General features: G+C 44.6%; 1 protein-coding gene across 2 annotated transcripts in view; it reads left to right on the top strand.

The window, feature by feature from the left end:
- Positions 1–10,538, top strand: part of LOC113271000 (fibrous sheath-interacting protein 2-like) — a 76,736-nt gene extending 66,198 nt beyond the window's left edge. For both annotated transcript variants that reach the window (XM_044391675.3, XM_044391674.3), the window contains one exon: positions 10,317–10,538. In XM_044391675.3, coding sequence (XP_044247610.2) covers positions 10,317–10,462 — 146 coding nt within the window. In that variant the 3' untranslated portion in view covers positions 10,463–10,538. The remainder of the gene's footprint in view (positions 1–10,316) is intronic.
- The last annotated feature ends 5,976 nt before the right edge of the window (positions 10,539–16,514 follow it).

Genomic DNA, 16,514 nt, shown 5'->3' with positions numbered 1-16,514 from the left:
TCCAGGAAGGCCTCCATCTCTTCCAGATTGCTTAATTTATTGGCATATAGCTGTTGATAAAAGTTTCTTTTTTTTTTTTTTAATATTTTATTTACCCATTCAACAGAGATAGAGCCAGCCAGCGAGAGAGGGAACACAAGCAGGGGGAGTGGGAGAGGAAGAAGCAGGCTCATAGCAGGGGAGCCTGACGTGGGGCTCGATCCCAGAACGCCGGGATCACGCCCTGAGCCGAAGGCAGACGCCCAACCGCTGTGCCACCCAGGCGCCCCTGATAAAAGTTTCTAATAATCCTTCGAATTTCCTTGGTGTTGGTCGTGACCTCTCCTTTTTCATTCATAATTTTATTGATTTGGGTCCTTTCTCTTTTCTGTTGGATAAATCTTGCCATTGGTCTGTCAATTTTATTGATTCTCTCAAAGAACCAGCTTCTAGTCCTGTTGATCTGCTCTACTGTACTTCTGGTTTCTAATTCATTGATTTCTGCTCTAATCTTGGTCAACTGCTTCCTCGTGAGTGGATTAGGCCTGTCCCTCTGTTGCTGTTCCGGCTTCTTGAGGTGAGAATATAAAAACTGCATTTTAGATTTTTCTATTCTTTTGAGTGAGGCTTGGATGGCTATGTATTTCCCCCTTAGGACTGCCTTTGCAGTATCCCATTGGTTTGGGACCACTGTGTTTTCATTCTCGTTGGTCTCCATAAATTGTTTAATTTGTTTTTTGATTTCCCGGTTTATCGAATCATTCCTGAGCAGGATGGTTCTTAGTCTCCAAGTGTTTGAGTTTCTTCCAAATTTTTCCTTGTGGTTGAGTTCCAATTTCAGAGCGTTGTGGTCTGAGAATATGCAGGGGATAATTTCAATCTTTTGTTATCAGTTGAGACCTGTTTTGTGTCCCAGAACATGGTCTATTCTTGAGAATGTTCCATGGGCATTAGAATAGAATGAGTATTCTTTGGTTCTGGGGTGTAGTGTTCTATATATATCTATGAGGTCCAACTCATAGAGTATGGCATTCAAAGCTCTTGTTTCTATGTTGGTTTTCTGCTCCAGTGCTCTGTCTATTTCTGATAGTGGGGTGTTGAGGTCCCCTACTATTAATGTATTTTTATCTATATGTCTCTTTATTCTGGTTAAGAGTTGGCTTGTGTATCTTGCTGCTCCCCTGTTGGGGGCATATATATTTATAATTGTCATATCCACTTGATGGATACATCCTTTAAGAATAATATAGTGCCCTTCTGTGTCTCTAACTATAGTCTTTAGTTTAAAATCCAATCTATCTGATATGAGAATTGCTACCCCAGCTTTCTTTTGAGGTCCATTTGCGTGAAAGATGGTACTCCATCCCTTTACTGTCAGTCTAAATGTATCTTTGGGTTCAAAATGAGTCTCTTGTAGACAGCAAATGGATGGGTCATTTCTTTTTATCCAATCTGCAACCCTGTGGCGTTTATGGGAGCATTTAGGCCATTTACATTGAGAGTGATTATTGAGAGATATGATTTTAATGATGCCATGTTGCCAGTAAAGTCTTTGTTTTATCGGTTGTGACTTTCTGTTCTGTATCACTCTTGGGGCCTTTTTACTTTTATAGAACCCCCCTTAATATCTCCTGTAGGGCTGGTTTAGTGGTTATGAAATTGGTTAATGACTGGTGATTCTGGAAGGTTTTTATTTCTCCATCAATTCTGAATGACAGCCTTGCTGGATAAAGGATCTTTGGCTGCATGTTTTTCTCTGAAAGAGCTTTAAAAATGCCCCCCCAACCCTTTCTCTCATTCCAGGTCTGTGTAGACAGGTCTGACGTAATTCTGATAGCTTTGCCTTGGTACGTGAGAAATTTCTTTGTCCTGGCCGCTTTCTATACTGTATCCTTGGATCTAATATTTGCGAATTGCGCTATGACGTGACATGGTGTAGGTTTGTCATGCTTGAGCTTGGGAAGGGTCCTCTCTGCCTCTTGGACACGAATGTTTGTTTCCCTCGCTAGATTAGGGAAGTTTTCAGCTACAATTTGTTCAAATATCTCTTCTAGTCCTCTGTTTTTCTCCACCCCCTCGGGGATGCTGATGATTCTGACATTGGATCATTTCATTGAGTCAGTAATCTCCTGTAACCTACATTCATGGGCGTGGATTTTTTTAAGTCCAGCTTCTATTTTCATTTTTTCTTCTACTAACCCATCCTCCAATTCGCTAATAAGTTCCTCTGCCTCAGTGACCCTGGCCATCAGAGCCTTTAGTTTTGACTGCATTTGGCTCATAGAATTTTTAATTTCTTCCAAATTTGCTCTCATTTCTGCCCTTAGAGATTCTATATTCTCATTAACATTTTCGTTAATACTTTTTTCAAGTCTACACATCATCTTGACCATTGTTACTCTGAATTCCATTTCTGATAATTTGGTTACATCCATATCCATTAGTTCTGTGGCAGAGGCCACAGACTCATTGTCTTTTCTTTGCTGGGGGGGACTTCTCCTTCTCTTCATTCTGATGAGGAGAGGTTGCGGGGTTGTCCAGAGCCCAAATTATTGACCAGGACCCAGGCCGTGCGCCTTTGTTTTATAGGGATCTTAGGGATGTGGGCTTCTTCTTTAAAGATTTTATTTATTTATGTGGCAGAGAGACAACCAGCGAGAGAGGGAACACAAGCAGGTGATTGGGAGAGGAAGAAGCAGGCTCCCAGCGGAGGAGCCCGATGAGGGACTCCTTTCCGGAACGACGGGATCACGCCCTAAGCCGAAGACAGATGCTTAATGACTGTGCCACCCAGGCGCCCCGGAATGTGGGCTTCTTGATTTTTCAGCCTGCCTTCTGTGTTCTGGGGGAGGGGCCTGCCGCGCTGATACTCAGGCAACCCTGTTTGGGTAGGGTCTCCGTGTCCCCTGCGAGGGGGGATGGGGATGGGCACACTGTGAGCCAGTATTTCCAGGATTTTGTTCTCTGGCGGCTTTCCCTGGAGGCTTGCTGTGCCTCTTCTGAGAGTCAGAGCAGCAGCGGCCGAATCTCAGCCTCTGTCTCAGAACAGAGGGATTGCGGACCATTCTCCACTGATGTTCTGGCCACTTTATCTCTGTTACTGTTGGTGCTGCTCAACCCTGCAGCGTCCCGGGATGTGTGCCCCACACCCGGCGTCCCAGCCCTCACTTCCAGGGCCGGCATGTCTCTGTCCTTTGTGTTTCTAACACCGCCAGCCGCCAGCCGCCAGCTGCCCAGCGCGCTCCCAGAGCTCCAGGTCTCAGTGTGTTTCCAGTGAGCGCACCGGAGTTCCGGAGTTCCGTGAGCAGTCTGGTGGCACGCGCTCCCCGCTCACGGTCCCAGTCTGTTTTCTCGCAGGTGCTGTCCGCGAGTCCACCCGCTCCCCCCGTGCAGGTGGCTACCGCTTCCCAGTGCCTGAACGCGGCGGCTCCCTCCCCCTTCCGTTTATCTTCTGATATCTGTGCGCGGTTTCAAGGCTCCCTGCTTCGTACCTCAATACTCAGCGCTGGAGATGTTCATTTGTAGAGATCCAGATGTATCTTCCTGCGTCTCAGGCTGTTTCCGTGGATGTTCAGGCTGGTCTGGTACCTATCCAGCTCGACTCAGGGGACCGGCTGAAAAAGGGGTCCCCTACTCCTCCGCCATCTTAACTCCTCCTCCTTGGCAATACAAATTCTTAGTTTCACAGAAGAGACAATAAAATCTCAACTTGACTCTGACCATCTGGAACCCTCAAGCACCTGAATTTTTCCATTCCCTCTTTATCAAAACAACTTCTTAGATATATCCAGAAGGGATGTCATGCATTTAGCCTAGTCACTTAAAAATTATATTGGAATGATGGCCTGGATAAACCCAAATGGCCCCAATCACCAAAAAGAAGTCAATTCAAATGTGTACAGTTTACAAGACTTCCTAAGGTAGGAAAGTATTCAGACACTTTTGAACAACTAGCAATTGATAATAAAATTGAGTGGATATTTTGGTTAACCAATTTCATCAGATAATTCAAGTAATGGGATCTCTCTCATATTAAAGGTAACTGAGGTTTTACTGTATTTTTTCTAGAATCCTTGGCCCAAAGGGTAATCCAGAGAGAATCTTCTCATCTTGGTTCTTTATGATTATACATGTATAAAATGTATATGAAATACATACACATTACTTCACCTGGTCTTCTTGTGAGAAAGAAAGTAGTCACATCCCCTTTGTACATAGGAAGAAACAGAGAAGTTAGAACTGACCATATTCACTGAGCTCTAGATAGTGAAGCCAAGATTCAAACACAGTTTTTCTGACTCCAAACAAGTCCATTGCTCCTTTTACTACTCGCTCCCTCCCTCGCTGTGGGTCTTTTTGAAACTTCCTTCTTGGGATCATTTCTACCTCCTTAGGCCAAATTTCAATCACAGATGTCTCCTGGAATTCAAGATAATGCCTCAGTGCTCTCCCGATTCGCAGGAAGTAACCATTTCCTAAGACCTGCCACCTTCCTTTCTAGCATTCCTTTAGCTGGCAGCCTCATTCAATTCTTTTCAAGGGTCTACAACCAGAGAGCTGTAGGGGTCCTTAGAAATCACCCACGGCCTAATTTCTCATTTTAAAGATGAACAAAGAAGCCCCCAGAGTTTGAGTGGCTGAGCAAGGACGTGTAAGCTAGTGGCAAAGCCTGCCTTTCCTGATGTTCTGGCTGGTGCTCTTTCTACCACATCATCTTGCATCATCTTTCCCAGTTTGGGAGTAAAGAGCCAAGACCTGTGCCTAGAATTCTAGGGATCTCACCTCTTCAGCGTTTTCTGTTTGCCTAATTTCTGCAGTTCTTTGCTAAAACCACTGAGATAAATTTTGTGCCAAAATTTGTATATGACTCTGAAATAACTGTTTTCCAACATTGTATTTTGACCACAGAAAGTTTTAAATATCCAGATCTGGAGAATGCAAGCAGTATTAAGGTAAATATTTTTCACTGGCCCCTCATTGTGAGCTAGTGAAGCCCCCACAGAAATAAGGGACTCCCTTAAAATAAGGGACTGCTTGTGTGTTGTGCTTTGAGGGGCGTCAGGCATTTCCTTCTTCACACCTTCCCTGCATACAAATCTCTCCCAGCGGGGGCCAACCCCTGGTGCCTGAAAAGCCCTTCATCGAAATCCTCACATTTGGGTTAAATTATTGTCCTTATGCAAATGCACAGGGTAAGCCACAGCCCCCTTAGCACCTTAGAACAATGCCACTCAGTTTGGTTCCTGTAGCCTCTAGAGAAAAGTTGAATAGAAGTGACTCACAGTGCACTCCCAGGTAGGCCCAGGCAAGGGACCTGGTGAGGGTAGAGAGAGAACAGATGCTTCGAAGAGGAAGGGGTGCTGCTTAAGGGAAATGAGTGCTGATTCCAACTACTTCCCAATGTCCCTGAGCACTGACCCTTCATAGGCAGCTTTCCAAAAGTCTGGCTGACTCCTCAGTGTGATCCCAAGAAATTCCCCTCCCATAAGACGCTCTTAGGAAGTTTCCAATAATGGCTGAAGCCATAGATCCGCCTGGATCCTCTTCTCTGTTTTGTATCACTTTTGCTTTCCTCTAGGTTTACTCTAACCGCTCCCCAGTGTGCGCGTACACACACCCTCTCATACACCTCTTGTTAGTTTTCCAGACACTTCTCATTTAGCAATACTAACATCTATTTAACAACCTCAAGCATCACTTAAAGGCCAGTCTGGAGGCCTGCTGACAGGCTTTTCCATTGCCAAGCTGATTTCCTGGCTCATCGTGACTCTTCTTGCTGATTGTCCTCACTTGCTGAGTTTTTGCCCATTGTAAAATTATAGTTAAAGGCCTGATCCATTAAGACACTCAGCATTCTTTATCGAGTAGCACAGAAATTCCTGCTTGTATTCAGCTCCAGGTAAACGTTAGTCACTGTACACATGAATACATACACTCTCCAGTGTCTGACACGGGAAAAGAAGCCATCATGTTTTCCTTAATGCCAAAGTCCTTACCATCATCTACAGGGCTCTATATGAGCTGCCCACCCTCTCTCTTCCCAACCCCCATTTCCCGTTTGTCACTCTGTTTCCCCTCTGTCCACTCACTGTCACTCCTCCAGCCACACTGGCTTCCTTATTGCTCCCCTAAAATGCCAAGCATACTCTCACCTCAGGGCCATTGCCTTGCTCTTCCTTTGCCAGGGACACGCTAACCCCAGATAGCTGTGTGTCTTCCTCCCCATCTCCTTCCAGTCTTTGCTCAAGTCACCATCTCTGTGAGGCCTTCCCTGACCATGCCATGTAAGATGGAAACACACACACTATCCTCCCTTACCCTGCTTTATTTTTCTTCATAGCACTTAAGTCACTATTCAGTCAATCATTCATTCATTTAACAATTTTTTATCAAGTGCCTACTATGTGCCAGGCACTGGAAATTCAGTAGTAAAGAAAGCAGATAAATATTCCTGCCCTCATCCTCTGGTAGACTTTATATTCACTTGAATATAAGCTTCATGATGGCAAGGGCTTTGTTTTGTTTAGAACTGTACACCCAGCACCTAACACGGGACTAAAATATGGTAGATGCCCAACAAACATGTTTTTGAAAGAACAGCCTTAGCCATCAGAGCCAAATGTAGTCTCCTTGTTGGGAGTTCCCTAGCCCTCTCCCCATCAGTCAGATGTATAGCCATATTTGGGAACTACTACACAGATCCTGGCTGCACACTGGAATCATCTGGCAAACTTTTTTTTTTTAAGATTTTTTTTTAAAGATTTTATTTATTCATTTAACAGAGACAGCCAGCGAGAGAGGGAACACAATCGGGGGAGTGGGAGAGGAAGAAGCAGGCTCCCAGCGGAGGAGCCTGATGTGGGGCTCGATCCCATAATGCCGGGATCACGCCCTGAGCTGAAGGCAGACGCTTAACCGCTGTGCCACCCAGGCGCCCCCCTCATCTGGCAAACCTTTAAAACTGATTCCCAGGCCCCACCCCCAGAGATTCTGATTGGTCTGGGTTGCAGCCTAGGCCTTGGGAGTTCTAAAGGCTGCCCAGGTGATTTTAATGTATAGGCAACATTGCAAACCATTGACTTAACCTACTGCTGTCAGGCCATTCAGGAGCATCTGCACCCCGCCCCCACCTTCCTTTAGCTCAGGAGCGCTCTGCCTGGCTACACATTGGAGTCACCCGGGCAATTTAGAAAACAGATAAATGCTGGCCCCACCCTCAGGGGATCCTGTTCAATTAGGGTGGGGCCAAAACATGCCTATTTTTAATATTTATCCAGATGCTTCTCTTGTGCCGCTAGTGTTGAGAACCAGTTCCTTAGATTGTCCCTCTCCCAGTTGATCCCTTTAAATATCCTATTTCGCAATGTCTTAATCCGTAAGCTGCCTCAAATCCTCTTAGAAGAATTAGAGTCAAACTGTTACAATAATACTCTGCCCTCCACACCATCTGTACAAAACACAACTTCTCTCATCTTGCATGAATTTATGCCTCAGTTCATGGATTTGCCACTTCCTTTTAAACTACCACCACCACGGAGTGGTACCCTGCAGCCTGGCCACCTCCGCCAGCCTATTTCATGCCCTTCTGTGATCAGGCCACGTCTGCATCCCAGGCGGTGATGAAGGTCCATACAGCAGAGCCAGCATCTGAGCCACTGTGCCTGCCCTACCATCTCCATGCTCCACACCTCACAATTGTTAAGAACTATTTAAAGGGAGATTGGGGTAGTGAATTGGACATCCCTTTTCCCCTTTCTCCCCTAAAGACCCCCCCATCATTATCTTCTCTCAGAGAAGCATCTAAAACATGTCATTTATTCCAAGCCCCAGGAGGGAGGGGGCATGCATGGGTGGCATTTTTTGCAACCTGGGACACTTGAGCCCTTGAAATGCTCCTATAGGGGCAGTGCATGTCCAAGCCTGCGGCCAATCCTGGGTGTCATAATTCCAAGAATTATGAGGAGTCACACCTAGGAACAGCCGAGATCCCAGAGAATAATTCTTTGAGACTGCAGAGCGCCAGCACTGGGCTATACAAATGCCACATGGTTGTGCTTTGTCCCTCGAGGGTCTCTAGGTACTTCTGGTGTTCGCTGTCCAACAAAGGACAGAGGCTTAAACTACTATTTCACCTCTGTCTTGGCCGTTTATCACCCTCTATCAACGTGAAAGTGCTCTGGCCAGCCTGTATTCTTCAAATGATGGCGTTTCAGGTACAACATATTTATCATTTTCTAATAAAGCTCTCAATGATGTCATTCTAAATATATACACTCCCCCTGCAGTGAGTGGCTCCTGCCTTGCACAGTCCCCCGCCACCAATATGGGGTTGAAATAATACCACTTACTATGTATATAGATTGTAATTTGTGAGTTGTTATGCAGTTCTCAATTGAACCTCCCAGCAAAGGGGTGACAGTTCCAGGCAGTAACATTTATCACGTGTCAGCTACGTACCAGGCATCTGTCAGCTAAGTGCTTTTCTCATATCCACCCTGTGAAGCACCATGTCCCAGAGCAGTGTCCCAAAGTGTTGTTCAGTGATAGCTTGCTTGCGTCAGGATCATCCAGGATGCTTATTAGCCATGCAGAATCCTGGCCCCTCCCCAGTGCTGCCCAGTTTTTATCTCTGGGAAATGGGATCCAGGCATCTGCATTCTTAACAAGATCCTCAAATTGCAAAAACAAAGCTTCATTTTTCCTTTCCAGTGAGATTTCCAGAATATGGCCTTGTAGCGTGTGCCTCAATCCTATAACTAGAAGTCGTTGGCTTGCTTTTTCAGACTACAGATCTTTCCATTCAAGCCTTTGTCTTTGCCTCTGCAGATTTTGACTTTTTCCTGATTAATTTCTAGGTTGTTCTTATTTTGTCAACTACTAGCACATTCCAGTACTGCATTATTAATTTGAAAAGCTAGAATTTTCCCCCTTATTTGTCTCCTACCTTACTTTTAATCATAGATTCTTGAGGGACGCCTGGGTGGCTCAGTTGTTGAGCGTCTGCCTTCGGCTCAGGGCATGATGCCAGAGTCCTGGGATCGAGCCCCATATTGGGCTCCTCCGCTGGGAGCCTGCTTCTTCCTGTCCCACTCCCCCTGCTTGTGTTCCCTCTCTCGCTGGCTGTCTCTCTCTCTGTCAAATAAATAAATAAAATCTTTTAAAAAAATCATAGATTCTTGAGATTCCCAAGGTTATATTGCTGGAGAAGATTAAAAGCTAGGTAACTGCAAAAGCTAGAGGAGAAATTTGTCGTTTACTGGAAACAAGAAAGTATGTGCTTTATTGCCCTGTATCTTTTCATGACATCCTGTCATGATGCATCAGCAACACAGATAAATGCTCATTTCTGTCCTTACACATACAGTAATCATTCTGTTAACATAAACTAGGATATGATTTGCACAAAACAAGTGGTGCAGAAAAAATGGGTCCAAATGGAGACTCTTACTGGCCACACAAGTCCTATATAGCTCACACAACAAACAGATCATTTGGGGTCAGTCAACTGAAAATTTATCCAAAGTGAGTCAGAAATGATAACCTTTTTTTAAAGCACTGCTGTTTTTACCTGGATGTTCTGAAACGGATGTCCACACTGCTAAGAATTGGAAGTTACCTTTTCATGTGGAATCCGCTCCTCAGGCTGTTTTGGATAGTTATCTGATGGCATGAGGGAGAAGGTACTGCTGAGCTGGCTCGAGAAGCATCAGGGTGCAGGGAGTACAGAGCTGCACACCACAGCCTGGGCTCTAGTGCCAACTTGGCCACCTTCCGACCTCATCTAAAGTCAGTAAGGTCCTCTGAGACAAAGCATCTGGCCTCACTGAATATCCCTGCCTTGCTTCCCAGGGGTGTCAGAAGGAGCAAATAGTGTGTTATCATGATGAGCACTGAGTCATGTGTAGAATTGTTGAATCACTATGCTGTACACCTGAAACTCACATGCCACTGTATATTAGCTACACTGGAATGAAAATTAAAAACTTAAAAAAAGGGGGCGTCGGGGTGGCTCAGTCGGTGAAGCGTCTGCCTTCGGCTCAGGTCTTGACCCCAGGTTCCCGGGGAATCGAGCCCCTCATCACAACGGGTTCCCCACTCAGTGGGGAGTCTACTTCTCCCTCTGACCCCTCCCCCCGATCATGCTTTCACTCTCTCTCTCAAATGAATAAAATCTTTTTTTAAAACTTTTAAAAAAGACTCTTTGTGAAAGCACTTTAAAACTCAAAAGTTATTATATAAATGCTTCTTTCTGAATCCTAAATCATCAACCCCCAGCCTGACAGCTTTAATTAGAAAGTTCAATAAATGACCAGATTTCTCTCTTGGTTTGTTCACAGATGCTGATAAGCCCAGTACTTCCAAACAGGGGTCTGAAATGATGAAGAAGGTATCATCAGCTCTGTCCAAAGTGTTTTCAAGATCTAATGCCAATGTTTCCAAATCTTCCTCACCCTCCCCCCGCCCTCACCAGGACAGAAGCTGAGGCTGCAACACCTAACATCAATAAGGCTGCAACACCTGACCTTCCTCAAAAAAAATAAATGGCTTTTGAAACATGACATTGTGTCCTACACACGGATTCTTATAAATACTTTTAAATTCTCATAAGAGCAAAGAATGTACAAAAGGCAGCTGGAGAAAAGAAGGGTTTGATAAATGCTTCTGATAGGCATTTTGGCACAAAAAGAGGGACTGTGCCTCCCATCGAGATAATCTGTGGGATTCATTCTCTGCTCTTGAGGGCACTGAAGCCTTGCTGGGAAGATAAAACTAACTTAAAAGCAAAAGTGTGACACCAGTAAGAGTGAGTTATCATGTATTTTGTGTTCTCTAGGAGCTCAAAGAAGGGACTCATGGTTGTGAGCTGGACTGGTCAGTAGGAGTTTCCTGGAGTAACTGGAATTGAGGCAATCCTCAAATGACAGGAAGGATCAGGTAGGTCTGGAAAGCACCAGGAAGGCTTTCACCTCTGGTCCCAGAGCTGCATATAATGCCACCATCCCTGAATGATCTAATTCAGTGCTATCTGATGGAATCTTCTATGATGATGGAAATGGCACACACACACACACACGCTCCCTCTGGTCACATTTTAATTCCAGTACAGTAGCCACTAGCTCCACGTGGCTATTTAGTCACTAGTATGAGTGAAGAACTGAATTTTTCATTTTAGTTCCATTTAAATAGCCATGTGGAGCTAGTGGCTCCTTCATTGGATACTGCAGTCTGGTTAGCACACTGCCTCATGGGCGGTAGCCCATTCAGATTAGGTTGAAAAATTCCCTGCAAGTTCATTTCCAAAGTCTATCCACAAACACCTAGGGTGGTGCAAGGATCTGACTCCTCAGAGGGGCTTTGATGCCTCCAGGCATCCTCTTCGCCCCTTCGAGACATAGGAACCACCAATGTGGCCAGAGGGAGCTCATGCTTTCCAGTCATATCTGTGCTCCTGCACTTGCCAAAACTCCATTGATGGGGACGCCTGGGTGGCTCAGTCAGTTAAGCATCTGCCTTCAGCTCAGGTCATGATCCCAGGGTCCTGGAATTGGGTCCCGCATCTAGCTCCTTGCTCAGCAAGGAGCCTGCTTCTCCCTCTGCCTCTGCCTCTCCCCCTGCTTGTGCTCTCTCTCTCTGACAAGTAAATAAAACCTTTTTTTAAAAATTCCATTGATGGAGAAAGGATAGGCCCCTTCGGGAACACCAAAGTCAAGGAATCAAAGAGAGCAAATCAGAACCTGTACCTGCCAACTGGCCTCAACACAGTGCTTGGCTAGAAACTGCTTCCATGAGACAGAAACACCACTCCGGTACTGAAACCACCACTCCAGCCTCCCTCTATCCACTCAGTCAACAGGAAGAGGATCACTCAACTAGTCATTCTCATACCCTAGCTTTATCCAAAAGTTAGGTCAGAGGAAGGTACCAGCTTTATGCAAACTCCCTGGGGAAATATTTCCAGGCAAGTAAATTTCCTTTATGCTGTACCTATAGTCCATAAATGTTAACTGAACTTCTGAAATAAAATGGCAGGCATTTCTGCCCAAATATCACCTATCCCCAAATTGGCTGCCTTCAACCATTCCCTCATTCCTGCCCCTACATACTGAAATTCATCACATGCAGCAGCCTAAGTTTTAAAGTCATTTTTTAACGGTTAGCAATAATGGCAAATACTGATCTTACATATGGTTTTGTCTTTACTAATAAGTAATATAAATCCAGTTTGGAAGTCAAAAGTACAAATGGTACAGCGAAAAGTAAGCCTCTTCACCTCTGCTCTTCTAGCTGCTACCTGGTTCTCCTCTCCAGAAGCAATCTCTTTTACCAATGGATCCCTCCTAAAGGCAGAAAACAGAGAGAGAGAGGAAGAATGGAGGGAGGTGAGAAAGGAAGGACGGATAGAGAATGCAAGCATGCTATTCGACAGATACTACTTCCTCGAGCCACTGATAGGGTCTGTTTCTATGGTTGCATCTGTAGCTCCAAAGTCGGTCCTCATCTTAAACAATGTTTTTTGTCAAATGAACTAAATGTCAAAAGGTGAGCACCACAATGGGAGGAAAGATGCCTACCATTAGTGGTTCAAAGTCTGCTGGCCAAAATACACGAAGCATGTTGGAGCTACTAGCTACAGTCCTTGGAGATGGAACCATCTAAATGTAAAGAAAGAGATGAAAGTACTAAAAGTAAAAATGCACAGCTTCACTTGCAATGAAAGAAAATGCAAATTAGAATAACCTGAAGTTACCACAATACACCTTCCAAAGAAGAAAAAAGGAAATGATAAAATCCAGTGTTGTCCAGAATATAGGGGAAAAATTATATTTGAACTCTACGGTGCTGATGGTTCCACAAATTTGATCTTTCTGAAAAGCAATCTAACAATAAGACAAGCTATGGTTCTGTCTGCACTTTTGGATCTAGTAGCCCCTCTTTGGGAAATGTGGTCCAAGGGAATAATACAAAAGGAAAAATTTTAAAAGGACTCTGTATAAAAATGTTTGTAACAGTAGTATAAATTATGATGAAAAATTAAAACAATCCAAGCAGGGGGAACTGGTAGTGTATTAACAAGAAAGAAGGCTATACAGACACTGAAAATGAGAAGGACAGTGCAACCTAAACAAATAGAAATGCACATTTGAAATAAGCAAAACCATCCTGCAAAATAAGATGTGGGCTCTGACAACAACTAGAGTATACTTTACGATTTGGTAATCATATGGCACACTAATAAAAAATCCAAAGAAGTTAGAGATTTAATTTAATAATCATGAAGGTTTTTTGCTGTTGTAAGCTACTTGCTAATAAATGCCTTTCTCTTGAAGAAACATCATCATAATCATCATCAACATCACTTCTTAAGCCACTTGTAACCCTATCCTAAGCCAAATGGAATGATATCTAATACCTCAGTTTCTTCTGAGGCACGAGGAAAAGGAAAATATCAATCCAAACTTTTTAAAATGGCTTCTTTAAAGAGGCTAGGTCATCTCCAGTCATCCCCAAGTACTCTTCTAAACCCTAAGCTGGCAAAAGGTAGTCACATTTTTGACTGAAGTTCATTGTAGAGAGTATACTGCCTTAAATTAAATATACTATCACAACAGCCATAAATCTGCATGATACACATATGCTTTATTTTTTTTTAATTTTCACATACACTTTAGAGTAACAACATATGTCATACAGTTTTGCCCCTTTATAGGACCTGGCACCTCATTTCAGTATTTTTAATGATTTATCTAGGGACCAATGTATCTTTGATGACATACTATTGGTCATACTTAATTTACAGAATAGAAAATGCTTATCATAAATGTAATTGTTGATTATTTCCTACTGAAAACTATAACCTGCTCTTATCTATTTTATGATGCAGTTTCCAGTAACACCTGCAGGAATCAGGAGCCACTAATTTAGTAAAGGAAGAACGCTACGTTAAATCCTTCTAGTGCAAATAATCACACCCCAAATTATGTCTTCTAAGTTTACATTTTCAGATAAAATAAAAGACATAAGGAAACATTTAACTTTATCCTTTGGTCCTAACAGCACAGCGTAGAGCACTTTACACTTCACTAGAATCCCACTTAGACAATGACCAGGTTATTTCTTTCAAAGAGCTTCAAAACATGTTTACAGAAGGGATGTCCTGTACCAGATAAGGATTATCTCCAATTTAGGACTCAATGAGTCCATAAACTGCTGAGACAGATACTTATTAGGTACATGCCCCAATAGGTTAGACGAAGCAAAAAGGGACAGACAGACAGACTAGGGTGCTAATTAGGCCACCATGAAAGAAATACTGATACGGCAAGAACCAAAAAACACCCTCAATGAGCACTTCATTCAATGTGGCTGTTTAGCGTTGAGATCACTGGGAATTTGTCCACCAATGAATTCCAACTGTCTTCTGCGAAGTGGACCCATGAAAGGAACAAATAAACATTCACTGTTCCCAAAAAGCCGCTAAAACCAATTGCTAGCTGCTTGTTTCAGGCTTGGCCTGGTACAGGGTGTATGTGTGCCTCTCAGATTTCTGGCTGCAGGGAGCAAGAGTGACGAACGGCCACAGCTGCTGAGCTCTGAAATCCAATGCTGCTGCCGCTGAAATCCATTATCCCTGCATTTTCACCAAGGCCAAACGTCCCACAGGCTGCTCTCAGTCAATGACTGAATGCGGCAGGATATTAAGACAGGCCATTCCTGTGAGACACAGGACACCCTTCACAGGCGACTTGGAGTCAGAGATGCTGTCAGGGAAGAACTCCAGCCTCACAAAGGACAGCAAGGACTAGACCTGTCACCACGTCACAGGTGTGGAAAGTAGACAGTGAGACTTAATGGGCTAGAACAAGACAGTGTATTACAGCACAGCAAACAGCATCAACAGTATTGGCATAGTTCTGCTGGTTTCCCTCTCCCAAGTCCCACAGGACAATGTAATGGGCTCAGGTGGATGCCACCCATGCAGTGGGTTGCATGGCACCTGAGGAACCCGGGGTCAAGGGCCTGGGACTTTTTGAGCAATGAGCAAACAAACCAGTGACCCTCCCCTGGGAAGCAAGCAGTTAAAGTAGTCACACTGTGGTCCTCTTGCCCTATAGAAATGGCTCAATATTAGACCAGTAAGCCTTGCTTTCAAAGCCCTCACCAAGAAAGTGCAAGGATGCTCACGACCCACAGTGGACTGCCCCTCCCAACAGACGCATTTGCTTTGCCAGATGTCCTTAGAACTGTACCACACAGTCCAAGATCCTTCCTACCCACCTCTCCTTCCTTCCCACTCTCCTCCACAGGATCTAGACCTGTATCTAGGCTGTCCGGCAGCTCTCCTTGACTCCCCTGGCCCCCACTCATTTTCCCTCAAGGGTTTTCCCTCGTAAATCTCTCCTATCCCTAATCCTGTTTCAGCATCTGCTTTTCAGAGAACCCAAACTAGCACAACTGGTGCCAGTGGTGGTCCAAGAAAACAGGCTGTGACAAGGTGGGGTTCTGGGATGGCACCAGGTATTGCCTGGTGAACAAAATGGACACTGTCTTGATGGAGGTGCAGGGCACAGATAGTCTCAGGCACAAGATGGCAGTCCAACTGCTGAAGACTTATCTGGAGATGACCTGGGAAAACTGAGAGAATGGCCTTGCAGATGTGGTGATTCAGATTTTTGAAATATACGAGAAGAATAAGGCCTACAGAGACTGTGAAGATGGCTGGACACTGTGAAGTTGTACTGACGCCCTCCAGCGGGGTAATGGAAATGGAGGACAGTTACTAAGTAGCTAAAGAGTACGTGTAAGAGCCAGAGGGCTTCTGTGGAGCTTACAAAGCCACTTCCTCCTGCAGTGGAGGAGCAGACCGAGGCAGAACATAATGGAGTGGTAGAACTCAAGGGAGATTAAATACTCAATATTTAGTATGTGGTGCATCTGCTTTGCTCCAGTCAGGGCCACATGATTCCATGTGGTTGGCAAATCCTGGGACCCTGAGACATGGAGTGGGAACCTCTAGCCAGCAGCTAGTAGGCCACAAATACCAAAACAAACCACAAGGCCTGAGGGGCAGCCAAGGGATCTTTACCTACAGGGAGCTGCAGAGACGGCAAATGGATTCTGTGTCCCTAGAAATAAAACAGACGGGACAGCCAGCAAGGGTATCGAGATCTACATGCTGAAAAAGACAACAGTGGAGGAGCAGGGGTTTGAGGGAGGTTTCCCAATAAAAAGTCCTAATTCCTTGCTCAGTTTCCAAACTACAGCTGTTTTCTGACCTGGAAGAGGTAGCTGGGTCCCTAGAAGGAAGGACAATGACAAATATCTTCCCCCCAGTACTTCCTCTAACAGGACCTATAGCGACTTACTTCAGCATATATACACTGGGGAAAGAATAGCCAGACATTCGAGGAATACTGAACTTAAGATCAAAGTTGACACTGATACCTAGAGACCTGAAGTATGATCATGGCCCTGTTAGAGTACGGGCTTCGGGGCTGAGGAATAACCAAAGCCCTGGCCTGAAACAAGACTCACAG

The sequence above is a fragment of the Ursus arctos genome, chromosome X, assembly GCF_023065955.2.
Source record: "Ursus arctos isolate Adak ecotype North America chromosome X, UrsArc2.0, whole genome shotgun sequence".
In the NCBI taxonomy this organism is placed as follows: Eukaryota; Metazoa; Chordata; class Mammalia; order Carnivora; family Ursidae; genus Ursus; species Ursus arctos.
Note: the sequence above shows the minus strand (reverse complement) of the source record. Positions and strands in the feature narration are given on the sequence as shown.